Source organism: Arvicola amphibius, chromosome 8, assembly GCF_903992535.2.
Source record: "Arvicola amphibius chromosome 8, mArvAmp1.2, whole genome shotgun sequence".
Classification (NCBI taxonomy): Eukaryota; Metazoa; Chordata; class Mammalia; order Rodentia; family Cricetidae; genus Arvicola; species Arvicola amphibius.
Window position 1 is genome coordinate 98,282,071 of NC_052054.1, and position 13,161 is coordinate 98,295,231.

At 42.8% G+C, this 13,161-nt stretch overlaps 1 protein-coding gene across 2 annotated transcripts in view; it reads right to left on the minus strand.

The window, feature by feature from the left end:
- Farp2 (FERM, ARH/RhoGEF and pleckstrin domain protein 2) overlaps positions 1-13,161 on the minus strand; it is a 103,122-nt gene that overhangs the window by 35,130 nt on the left and 54,831 nt on the right. For both annotated transcript variants that reach the window (XM_038338359.2, XM_038338360.2), the window contains exons 9-13: positions 9,364-9,459; positions 6,323-6,486; positions 5,764-5,832; positions 4,440-4,497; positions 2,034-2,292 (exon numbers count right to left, since the gene is read on the minus strand). In XM_038338359.2, coding sequence (XP_038194287.1) covers positions 2,034-2,292; positions 4,440-4,497; positions 5,764-5,832; positions 6,323-6,486; positions 9,364-9,459 — 646 coding nt within the window. The remainder of the gene's footprint in view (positions 1-2,033; positions 2,293-4,439; positions 4,498-5,763; positions 5,833-6,322; positions 6,487-9,363; positions 9,460-13,161) is intronic.

The window sequence follows — 13,161 nt, forward strand, 5'->3', positions numbered from 1 at the left end:
CATCAGTTCTGTCCTTCAGAGTACTTTGGAACAGGTAGTCCTCCACATAACACCAATCAGGGCTACCTCAGCACATGCTCACTGGGCCCTCGCTGCTTTGGGGCAGAGCCATGTCTGCAACAGTATCTACTGGAAACAGCTAGCAATGTATAATACAGACTCATGCAACCCAGCATCACTCCTAGAGAGAGGATTCAAATGCTAGTACATCCTGAGGCATTTTTTATGTTCTAATCATTTTAAAACAACTGGCTATGCCACTAAAAGAAACGACTCTCCTGCACCAGCTCATGTTATGACCTTCAAAGCTCACTTGTGGATCTGGCTCTGCTCGGCTACAGCCACAGCGCCCACTGCACCTGTGACTAAGATGGACAGAGGGAAGCAGAGCGGCTCACACTTCCACAACGGCTTTAGACCACCTCTGCAAGCCTACTCTAAACACAGCACGGCCTTGGTCTCAAGTCTGTAATAAGGAGAGGCTGGTGGCACCAGTGAAGTCCCAGGGCCACCTCTGCATCCAGAAGGCTTTAGTCTCCTCTGTCCCTCCTGGGTTAGAATGCTTTCAAAGCATCCTGCAGAGATTTTATATACAGCGCTGGCTGTACAAACTAAACAAAACCTACATGCTAACTGGTCATGGGAAGCATGGGTCATTTTAAAAGCAGCAGCAAAGGGCATGACACACAATCTATTTATTACAGATGAACAGAATCTGAACTGCATAATATTAAAAATGTATAGCACCAGTTTTTACTTGAATTCAAAGCAGGTGTCAAAAACGCCAATGCTGCAGAGGCCAATTCCTCAGTCACTATAGGGAATGGCTGAAAACGCTCCTCTAGTTTAGAGTCACGTGTAAGTTTAACATCACTTCAAATCAAAGTTTTAGCTCCTTGACATTCAAAACCAAATAATCTACCTCTAAGTAGAAACAACCCCTACTATCTAGCATGAACTCATTCATCTTCTATGTCTGAGGCAAAGGATTCTGATCTCTAACTGTACCCGGGGGGGGGGGGGTGTCTCCTTATAAAGGAGACCTGAGGGTCAAGATGGGTTTTGATCTATCTGCTTTCCTGGAGTGGAAGTCTTTAAAGTGGGCTGAAAACTGAAAGGGACTCTCTCCCCACCAGTCTGTGCAAAAGGGTTGCTGAAGAAGAGGCTCATATCCAGGGGCGCCTCAGCCTCTGAGTCCCATGAGTCTGTGTCTGTGCTGCTCGAGTCTTCAGCGGTTGTGGGTGGGTAGCTGAGCTGCTCTAGCTGGTCTATAATGTCAGAGAACTGGAAGGCTGAGCTGGACTCGGAGCGCACCGAGTAGGCTGGGAAGTTGACCATGGAGCTGGCCTCAGACTGATTGGCTGAGCTGGATGTGTGCAGAGAGAGCCCACCATGCAGCGGCATGTTGTTGAGGGAGCTGTTATCAGACTGGTTGTTCCTAAGTGAGCTAGTTTCAGAAGGACTCAACAGGCTCTGCATCAGGCTAGCCTGTGCCTTCACCTCAAACAGCTCTGAGGTGTCTGAGGGATGAACATTGCCATTGAAGTCACTTCCTTCCCCAAATTCAAAATCATCTTCTACACTCATGTCCACGGCCTCCGTGGAGTACCTATCTGGGCTGGACTGGGCCGACGCTGGGTGCTGGAAGGAATCCAGACCACACAAGGCAGGGGACCCAGAGGACTGGACAGGTAACAGCGACTCCTGAAGGACTAAAGAACCGTATGGGAAAGAAAAGGCCTCGGAGCCTCCAGCAAAGAAGGAGATGTCTGCCGGGTCATCGTCGATGAACTCTTCAGACACCTGCAGCTGTGCGTTTGTCAATGTGAAAACAGGGGGCCCTCTGAGACCACCCTGGGACTCCCCGCTGGGTAAGAAGGAGCCTGCAGAAAACTCATCCTCGCTACTGTCATTTCTGCCAAGAGCTTTCAGTCCCCTACTGGCCCTCCCTTTGTTTAGGTCTAAAGCATTGAGACTCTGTCCTCTGGGACAGGCAGAACCATGGCTGTTCACAACACCACAAAACCCGGCACCTGGACCAGGCTGGAGCACAGGGGGTCCAGGGAGATGGGCCGACTGCGTGCTGGGGCCTTCGGATGATGACGTTCTGCTGTTCCTCTCTGCTGCCGTGCTCTTGACGGAGGGAGCCTGGGGATCCACAAGGGAGCTGCTGCTGTCCTTCACACTGGGCATACCAGAAGGGGACAAAGAGGAAGCAGGGAGTGCATAAAAGGAGGCATTTGCTGAAGACAGGGAGGCAGAAGCTCTCAAGCCATCGGTGAATGAGATGCTCTGGGGATCAAAATTAAGAGAAGAAAAAAAAGGCACAAATAAAATTTTAAAATGCTATTACAAATTGTAAAGTCAGTTGGGTCAACTTCCAACATCTAAACATCCTTATAGTTTTCTGAAAAAGGGAAACTGAGCAGATCTGCCCCTTCACCAAGTGAGGATTTGCATTTTGTTTAGAGACAGTCTCACTGTAGTCTTGGCTAGTCGCAGACTTGTGGCAATCTGTCTCCCAGGTACTAGGATATAGATGTGTGCCATGCCTGGCTTAGAAATGTACACTATTCCAAACTGACCTAAGGCCATATGCTTATAAACACCCTTTAATTCTGCCCCCCCCCCCACTGTTGCAGCATGAAATGTCACAGTGAAGAAGAGAAACTATCATAGCACACTAGGTGACAGGCAGACAAGGTTTTGTGGCAGTCCTAGTTCTCCTACATTTATAGGCAGATACAATTGGGTGTTCACATCTCTATTCAGCTAAAAGTGCCCTCCACTGTGCTACTGACATCAGATGACAAGGACACAGTGACAGTCCTGGGGGGCTCTTGAGTGTTAGAGATTCAGTATCACCTAGGAGGAGATACACATGTCAGCCCACTGGTGAGTGAGATGGGAGCTGAGAATCACTGACTAGGATGCCACTTGCCAGCATCAAGTATAAGAGCCCTGGGACATTCTGAAAATGCTACGGTGGCTCGAAGTATGAGTCAGGAGAGGTTTACAGCTGGCAAGGGAAGAGAAGGAAGCAAATCATGGTCCTCTCTACTCCAGGTGCCCTAGCCATGACCCACTCATGATGTGACACACAAGGATGCCTCACTTCTCTACTTGTTAAGCATCACTCTTGTGTGTGCATTACTAACATACAGTCATGCCTTGAAAAAACCCTTAGCTGGGCAGTGGTGGCACACACCTTTAATCCCAGCCCTCAGGAGGCAGAGGCAGGAGAATCTCTGTGAGTTTGAGGCCAGCCTTGTCTACAGAGAGAGTTCTAGGACAGCCAGAGCTACACAAAGAAACCCTGTCACAGAACTGTACTTCCAGAGCAGTATGTCCATAAGCAATATAATTAGGTATCTACACACGGTAGCATGAGAAGCAAGCAAGTTCTGTCCCAGGAGGCCCATAACCAGCCTTGTAGAAAAACATAGCTGGTCATAGTTTAAAAGGAATCTATTTCCAATGGCTACCATAGTGCCTGCTTTTAGTTTTGCTTTGTTTTGTTTGAGGCAGTGTCTTCTATGTAGCCTAGGCTGGCTTTGAACTCATAAGCTTCCTGCTTCAGTGCTGAAATTATACGTGTCATTCACCATGCCTGCCATAGTGCCTTTTCTTAATCATTCAACCTCATTTCTTTATTTTCTGTGGTTTTAAAAATAATCTAACTAATGCTCAAATGTAATTTTTAGGATATTTATCATCTAAAATTTAATTAAAAGATGGGGCTCTAAACATTAAGATATAGCGTTCAAAAGAAGCTCTCGGAAACTGTGCTCAGAATAAACAATAGACTATCAATAAAAATGGGCAACTGCTGCTCAGAATGAACTACAAGCATGAAATCACAATAGCACAAGGAAATAATTACATAATAGTACCGAAAGCAGGACTGGTCATACAATCCTGCTTGAGTGTGGGAGTTGATATGAAAATGATAAAAGACTTGTTCTGAGGGAGACCTGGAATACAGATTAGTCACTGATGGCTCAGCATAGAGCCATGGAGCAGCTGATATCTCACTGGGGACATCCCTGCCAAGTGTTCTTCCAGGAGGAATCCGCACATCTGTGTGTATCTCTGCTTTAGTACAGTTGTAATCAGACCAGACACACACAGGTGAAAAGCTGTTAGTGTCAGCGGCAGGGATGTCTCTGTGCTCCATCTTCTTACAGAAGTCCACCACCTGGAGTCTACCGTGTATTTAGGAAGTCACCTGCACAGCTGGCACTGGTTTAGGTTTCCTAGCAGGCTGCACAGGGCTATGATTCACAGGGCAGAGCTCATGGCTGTCTCATCACCTGTGATTCACTCTGAAGTCTGAGTGTGCATTAAGTCATGTGAGTCTTCTTACAACACTGAAGATTACTGTCTAGAAGAGCATACCCTCGCAGTTAATACTGCTATGGTTTCAACCAAAGACTGACCTGTTTAGGCAGATCGACAGTCAGAGCATGAAGGGATGTCCGAGTCTTACTGTGCCGTCTGCAAAACAGAGAATATGCTGTGAGGCTCACACCCCCATCTCCTTATCTGCCATTATCCTTCTCACCATGTGTTTCTAGATCGCATGTCTGTACTGTATCCATGAAGAAAGCTCTCATAAGAACATGACCAAGACAGGGTGGCAAGCTAGAAATTGGCAGAATAAAAGGAATCAGTAAGTAAAATTAAAAAAGAAACTCAAAGGGGACAAAATTATATATGCATACTTTGAATGAAAACTTTCCAGAGGAGTTTTGAGGTTGCTTACCATACTATCAAGGTTAGTGTTAGCTGCCAACATGACAGGATCTGGGATCACTAGGGGGACAAGCCTCTGAGATCAGTTAGCTTTGGGGTATGCCTTGAGAATTATGCTGATTATGTTAACTTCCCACTGTGAATGGCATTCCTCGCTGGGAGAGGATCCTACTCTTTAGAAGGAGTGAGCTGAGCAGGGCCATCCCTCATCCTGCCTCCTGGCTGTGGCTGCACTGTCACCAAGTGCTTCGAGCCTGTTGCTTCCATCTCCCCACTATGACTGACTGCCACCTGGAACTGAAAACCAGAACAAGCCCCTCCTCCCTCGCTAAGTTACTCCTGCCAAGTGTTTATCACAGTGACAGGAACTAAGGAACTAAGATACCATGGGAAAATGTCATATACAAAATGAGCTACACAGTTTACACACTATAAATTCATACTAAGTATGAATGCAATTATCTCCAATAAGACATTACAAACCTTATTAAATTCTTTAAAAAGAATAAAAAGCAAAAACAAAACCAAAAAACCCTCAGCATTTAAATACATGTTTATACCTTTAAAATGCCATTTATCCAAGTAAATATTTAAAATAACCTGAACATGATGGCACATGCCTTTAATCCTAGCACTCAGGAAAACAGAATCAGTAGGATTTCTGTGAGTTCCAGGCCAGCCCAGGCTACACGAGTTCCAGGGCAGCCAAGGCTACACAGCAAGACCCTATTTCTTAAAGGAGAGAAAGGGCTAGAGAGAAGGTTCAGTGGTTAAGAGCACTGGCTACTCTTCCAGAGGACATGGCTTCAAGTCCAAGCATCCACGTGGCAGCTTGCAACTATCTACAATTCTAGTCCCAGGGGATCTGGCACCCTCTTCTGGCCTCTGAAAGCCTGGAGGCATGTGATGCACAGACATGAAAGCAGGCAAAAACACCCACACACATAAAATATTTTAAAATAGCAAATTTAAAGACATAGACTTTATATGATAAATACCACAGTTTACCTTTCATATGGAATTCTCTTCATCCCACCGTCTTTGACATAATCTACTAGTTGTTTCTGAGTTCTTCCACTACAAATAAAGGCTCAGTTAAAAACAAAACAGTAATTCACAGTATTACCTTTACAGTTAAGAGGAGAAGTAAGACTGTCCATCCTCTCCTAGACACATGTATAAACAACTCAAAATTACACTCTATAATAAGCATAGACAATTTTCTAGACAGTTTTAAAGCCTATTCTCTCATACTTTTTTTTGGTTTTTTTGCAATAGGGTTTCTCTGTGTAGCTTTGGAGCCTGTCCTGGAACTCACTCTGTAGCCCAGGCTGGCCTTGAACTCACAGAGATACACTGGCCTCTGTCTCCAGAGTGCTGGGATTAAAGGCGTGTGCAACCACCACATGGCTCCTATTTTCTCATACTTTTAATATTTGATTTTTCTCTATGTATTGTCCTTCACAAAACTACTCCTAGATGCAATTATCTGCCAAGCCTATGACACCTCCCTGTCACCTCCCTCTCCCCAACAATCAGCTATACCTACAGCTGAGGTTAGCCCTACCTGTATCTGAAGGAGGAGCCCCGGCTGAAGAAGACAGCTTTCGCCTTTGGTTTAGGCTGGTCAGAAAGCCTAAAAAAGGTATGGTACTCCACACATATCTTCCAGAAGTTCTTACATTCATCTCTGCTACCCAACAAGAATTCTAATGTGTCCTGGTAGGGTCCCTAAAAATAACATACAAAGATTCAAGAAGCAAACACAACAATAAAGTTCTGGAAAACAGAAAGCAAGTTCTGGAAGCAGATCCTATCACAGGTAGTTTCAAAATTAAAAATTAGAGCCAGGCATGGTGGCACATGCCTTTGATAACTACAAGTCAAGTCACAGTTTTAAGGCTCACATATATCAACATGAAGAAACCATTGCTGTCTGACTCTTTGATTTCTTTAGATGCCTAGAAATAAAATTCTGAGCTCTTAGACCACATGCATTTTAATCTTATGGATGTATATTACCAAATCACTTTATACAACTGTTAATACTTTGATTCTTCTACTTAGTCTTAGAAACTAGGTGACTGGGTGGTGGTGCACAACTTTAGTCCCAGCACTTGGGAGACAGAGTTGGCAGATCTCTGTGAGTTTAAGGTCAGCCTGGTCTCAAAGCAAGTTCCAGAACAGTCAGAGCTGTTTACACAGAGAAACTCTATCTTGAACCCCCCTCAAAAAAAGAAAGAAAAAGAAAAAAAAATCTATGGGTTACGAATTTAAATGCAACTTTCTCAAAAAAAAAAAAAAACCAAACAAAAAACAAAAAACCCTAGGTGTTTAGGTATTTAAATGTAACTTTAAAACATGCCATTCCAATAGTTACTTTTGTAAACTGAGCAGTGTAGCAAACTTTCTTTTGGGTTACCAACTAGCTCCCAAATCACGGCACAGATATTTATTACTAGTTATGACTGCACAGCCTTATCTTATGATTGTCCCACTAGCTCTTATAACTCAAATTAGCCTGTTTCTCTCATCTACGTTTTGCCTTGGGGCGTTTTACCTTCTTTCATTCTGTATGTCCTACTCTGTGTCTGTCTGGTGGCTGCCTGACTAGCCGTGGGCATCTCTCTTTCTCCCTCATTCTCTTTCTTGTTCTCTGTTTTCCTCTTATTTATGCTCTCTGTCTGCCTGCCCTGCCTATCCCTTTACTGCCTAGCTATTGGCTGATCAGCTTTTATTAGACTAATCACGTGCCTCTGGCAGGTAAGGTGAAACAGCAACACATCTTTACATAATTATACAAGTACAGCATAAACAAAAGCAACACACCTTTACATAATTAAATGCAGCAGGAACAAGTGTAACACACTTTTCCAGTTAAAGCAATATTCCACAACACAGCAGTATTTCTATTCTACCTTTCCAGAATAACTCTAAACACTTTTTACTCAGAGAAAAAGGAAACCTTTGGTTTGCATCTTTTTATCCATAGAGAACAGAACACTATTTAAATAATAAACAGCAGAACACCTTTCTTTTGATTGGGTCTGCGGCATGGAGATATAACCACAGCACTTAGGAGTCTGTGGCAGGTAGTCTGGGGCACACTGTCTCATAAAACCCAAAACCAAACCAAACAACAACAAAAACAACCAAACAGCCAAGCAAACACAAAGACACATGTAGACACATGCAGACACACAGACACATGCTCCAAGTCTCTACTGAAACCAGTGCTGCCCCATACTGCACATGAACATGGACAAAAGCCCCATGTGTTTCTCAGAGGTTTAGACAGAGACTCTCTTCTGACTGGTCCAAGGTCCAGATGCTGCTGAGACAGGAACCCCACCCAGGTTGCATCTTAAGCTTCAGCCATGCAATCTACTGTTTTCTAACTTCCTTTTGACAAAGAAGATACATTTGAAAACTTAACTACTTGAAGTATTGAATTTTCCCAATGATCACATAACACAGATAGTTCCTTTTTCTATTTCTAATAATTCGATGAAATTGTGGTTATTAGCTTGCCAGCTGTTGTTGTTTGAAATCTCTGGGGGAAAAGGAGGGGAAGGTGTTTTTTTGTTTTTCTAGACTAGATCTTGCTATATAAACCAGGCCGGTCTCAAACTTTATAATTCTCCTTTCCCAGCTCCTGAGTGTTGGGATTAAAAGGAGTTCCTTTGTTTTTGTTTTCTTTTGTTTTTTCAAGACAAGGTTTCTCTGTAGCTTTGGTGTCTGTCCTGGAACTAAATCTTGTAGACCAGGCTGGCCTCGAACTCTGCCTCCTGAGTGCTGGGATTAAAGGCACGCACCACCACCGCCTGGCTTAAAAGGAATTCTTATTATTTCTTGATAATCAAGGATTCTTCAACCAGACCAAGTCAGGGGTCAAGTTTTGGGGATTATTTGTTTAATGTGTCTGTGTATGTACCTGCTTGTATGCCTGTGGACCACGTGTGTGGACCATGTGTGGACATGCCTGTGGAGGTCAGAAAAGGAGTTGGACCCACTGAAACTGGAACCACAGACAGTAGTGAGGCCCGATGTGGTTGCTGGGAACTGTGCCTGGTCCTCTGCAAGTGCAGTGAGTGCTCTTAACTGCAGAGCCATCTCTCTGGCCCCCACGATCATTAAAAGCACCTGGGAAGACAGGGGAGGCACCTTAGCTCTGTCTGGCAGAAGTCCTCGCTGTACATTGCTGATAGGCTCAAATTACTTTCAACATGTCTTCCTAGGCCAAAAATAAACTGGAAACCTTCAAGGTAGGAACTGGTAAGTTCCCCAGAGGGGCAATGTGGGCATGCTAGGCACTCATCCCCATTTTGACTCTAATCCCAAATCCCGACTTTAAATTATTAAATACCTGATCCTGAAATGATTTATAACGTAGGGTTTTTGAAGACAGGGTCTCTAGCCTAGGCTGGGCTTCAATTCCCTAAGTAGCCAGGGATGACCTTGAACTTCTGATCTTCCTTGCCTCTTCCTCCAGAGTGCTGACATTATACATGTGTTTCCCCAATTTTATTTCAAATGCTTAAAAAAACTTTTAATAATCTGTAGGATTAAATTGCATAACAATATTAAAAGTTCTAAGATAATACTCACATGGACCTCTGGGTGGAGTTTGATGAGAAACCTTTTCCTCTTGAAGCTTAGCTTCCGGACCTTGGACCAGTTGAAGGTGTTGATTTTGGTGGTTCCCTGAAATGTCAAGAGACAGACATATATGTAATTTGTAATGTAAGCACACACACCTTTTCCACAGAGAGCAGACTCCGCTGAAGCCACATCCCTGATAAGCAGCAGAGCAGACCAAGTGAACATCCCCATTTCTCCTAGAGCAGCACTGAGTCAAAACGCCACCATCAAATCTATTATCTGTTTTGTACTGGTGATTTCAGTCTCTTAAATACAGCTTCGTTATAAATTTTAAAAAACAACGATAACACCAAACATTTTGAAGTAGTCCTAAAAAAAGAAAGTGTCTGGAAGAGGCAGTGGTGTTGACCAGGCTGGTAGGGAGAGGGGCGTCAGGTTTCTTTCTAGGGAAAGGCAGGAAAATGATCCTAGACTTCACTGTAGTTAAAGAAAACTTCTGGTTTCCACATCTGCTGATGGACAGATGCAAAAACAAATATAGGCATGTGACCAATGCACACATATGTAGCTTTCAGAGGGCTTAGAAATGACTCCCTAAAAAGCAATGGGCAGACCTGCTGCCCAGATTTTGGTTTCTTTAATTTTTTTTTAAACTAGGGTCATCAGGTTTGGTAGCAGGGGCCTTTATTAGCTGAGTCATTTTGCAAACCTAATCCTATTTCTAAATTTGTAACTGTTGTTCTACTTTTGTTTTTCTCTACCATTTTGATTTGTTTTTAGGGATTGATGTTTACTCTGTGACAGTTACAGACGGACAAGGCTCAGAGCCTGAAGCAGCAGTGAGTTCACAGCAAAACCTCCCTCTCACTCTTGACTGAAAGCCTGTCACTGCAACCACCCTCTGGAGGACAGTAAAATCCCCAGTTTAATTTGTACAGAACAGTGTGTGTGTGTATGCACAGGTGCATACATGTCATGGAACATGTGTTGAGGTCAGAGGACAAGCTGTAGAAGTCAGGTCTTTTCTTCTTCCATGTGGGTTCTTGGTGTAAGAGGTCGTTCTGTTTATGTGTTGCTTAATGAATAAAGAAACTGCCTTGGCTTTTTGATAGGGAAGAACTTGGGAAGGTGGGGAAAGCAAAACTGAATGCTGGGAGGAAGAAGGGCAGAGTCAGAGAAGCCATGGATGCTCCGCCTGAGATGAACGCCACCAGTTAGAATCTCCAATAAGCCACTGCCACATGGAGATACACAGATTAATGGAGTGGGTTAAACTAATATGTAAGAGTTAGCCAATAAGAAGTTAGAGCTAATGGCTAAGCAGTGTTTTAATTAATACAGTTTCTGTGTGGTTATTTTGGTTGTAAGCTAGTGGGGCAGCCAGGACAAACAAACAGGTCCTCTCCTGCAACAACTGGTGCTCCAACATGGTCAACTAAATCCACATAAAACCTGAGAGGGCTTAAAAAAAACGAGATATATATATCTCGTTTAACACGGCTTGCAATTTGCTAGTGGCATGCCGCAGCTACTTTGAAGTTTTCCTGATTCAGCAGCAGTAACAGAAAAAAAGCCACACCATTTTAAAATGTGGCTTCCTGGGCTGTGCCACCAGCTATGAAGCATTTTGATGCCATTTGTGGGCCCAGGTGTTTGTGTGTCCACCAGTGTTGGGAGGAAAGTCGCTGAGACCATGCCCATGGCTCAGCACTGCCCGCCTGGGCAGGCAGCTGGATCAGGTCTACTAGAGTGCACAAGCAAGAGAGCATGGCGGATTCCTGCCGCCATGCACGGAGATATTTCCAGGCTGCACAGTGCTCTGCATGGCAGATTTGGCTGTTACTCAGATAAAAAGGGTTTATGTGCTGCACGCTCATTCTCGGGGTTGGACTGCTGAGCGTGGTTCCTGCCTGGCAGCCCCAGAGATGACACTAGTGGTACTTACACCATTTTAAAACTGGAGATAGGTGGAGCCAGCATTCAGAGCAGCTGCTTAGCATTTTAAAAGCTCTTCAAGACAGTAAAGAATTATATAAGGACAGATTCAGACATAAAAAAACTTTAAATGGGTCACAGTGTTGGATAAATGTACATAGGGTTGGGAGAGAGAAGAAAAAGAGTATAGAGAGTCATAAAATAAAGTTAATGCTTAAAAAAGGGTAAAGTCTTTAAAGAGACAGAGTACAGATAGTCATAGATTAAAAGGAGTAAAAAAATAAGCCGTGTAAAAATGGAAACTCACAGAAAGTCTGGATTATGTGTATTATTGTGTTTTCTTTGAATTTTTTGACTGTGAAAGAGCTAAGTACAGAGAAACATTTCATTGTATGGGCTGCTAAGCTAAACCAGCATATATGTTCTAAAGATATCATTACTTCCAAATTTGAGTCTAAGGATAACCTGCTTTGGAAAAGAGGTTCTTCTTTTGTTTTCACAGAAGATGAGAACCTGTGGATTGCCTCCAGGCAAATATGGTTTCATGGGCCAAGGCCTCCTGAAAGATTGCCATAAACATCCTCAAAAATTACTTTGCCCAACTTCTGACTGAAATGACCTAGCACATAGGAAACATCATGAAAAACCTGATTAACAGTGCCCCCAGTCAGCAAGATGGACAGAACTGCACCCATAGTCCAAATATTGTCTATAAATGTTTATTTACATTTAAAGGGGGATATGATATAGGTATGAATAATTTGCATTGGTATGGATTTTGGTTTATTGATACAAATTTAAGGTCAATTTTGTTATATGTATATTTCTGCTCTTAAGGTATTGTGATTGTATAGTTCATTTAAAAATGTAATGTATAATTAAGAAATATAGGTTAATAGAGAATCTATAATAGTCAAGTTTGTAGTTATGTTAGTTAGATTTTTCTAGATGTAGAGATATATATTAAGTTAGATAGGTATTCTTCAAATCCTTCAGAGACCTTCAGAATATGGCATTTAAAATGTTTTAATAACTTAGGACTTTTTATGACAATGAGACACATCTGCTCCTGGCAGAACCAAGCTACTTCAAGAGGAAGATGGGCATTGAAGAGACTTCTTATGGAGTTTGTTAGCCATTTGGGCAAGAAACTGCTCTTGCCTGGACAGTTTCATGGTATGCTGTAAAAATTGGACATGTAGAACCTACAGAGAAATGACTTGCCTAAAGGTGAGATGATCCTTTGGGGTTCCTACTTCATGAAAGAGTCTGCAAGACATTCTGCAGGACACAGAAGAAACTGACTGAACTGTCTTTGAAATTTCCTGCTTCATAGAAAAGTCTGCTGCATACTATGGGCCTGTAGGCTGAAGATGGATGCCCCAATGATACAGAAGAACTTTGGGTAACTGTCCAGGCAGCGAGATGACTCTGTTGATTCTAGAGTTTTGGAAGTTGCTTACAATGCACTTCCTGTTTACTTAGGTAATATATCCTTCTGGAGTCTTTGATGGAGTTGGAGAATAGATGGTTATTATTATAGTTTTCCTCAGTTATGAAAAGATAAAATATGTATAAATATTTTAACTGTAGCTTTTACTTGATACCTGTTTTGTTATATGTAATTTTACTATGTTAAAGTTAAAACCTTCCTTTTTGTTTAAACAGAAAAAGGGAAATGGTATAGGAGGTCCTTCTGTTTATATGTTGCTTTCATTGGTTGATGAATAAAGAAATTACCTTGGCCTTTTGATAGGGTAGAACAGGTTCTGAGGATCAAACTCATGTCATCAGGTTTGGCAGCAAGCAAACTTACCCAATGAGCCAGTATGCTGCCATTTTTTTTTTTTTTGAGGCTTGCTTTGTTGC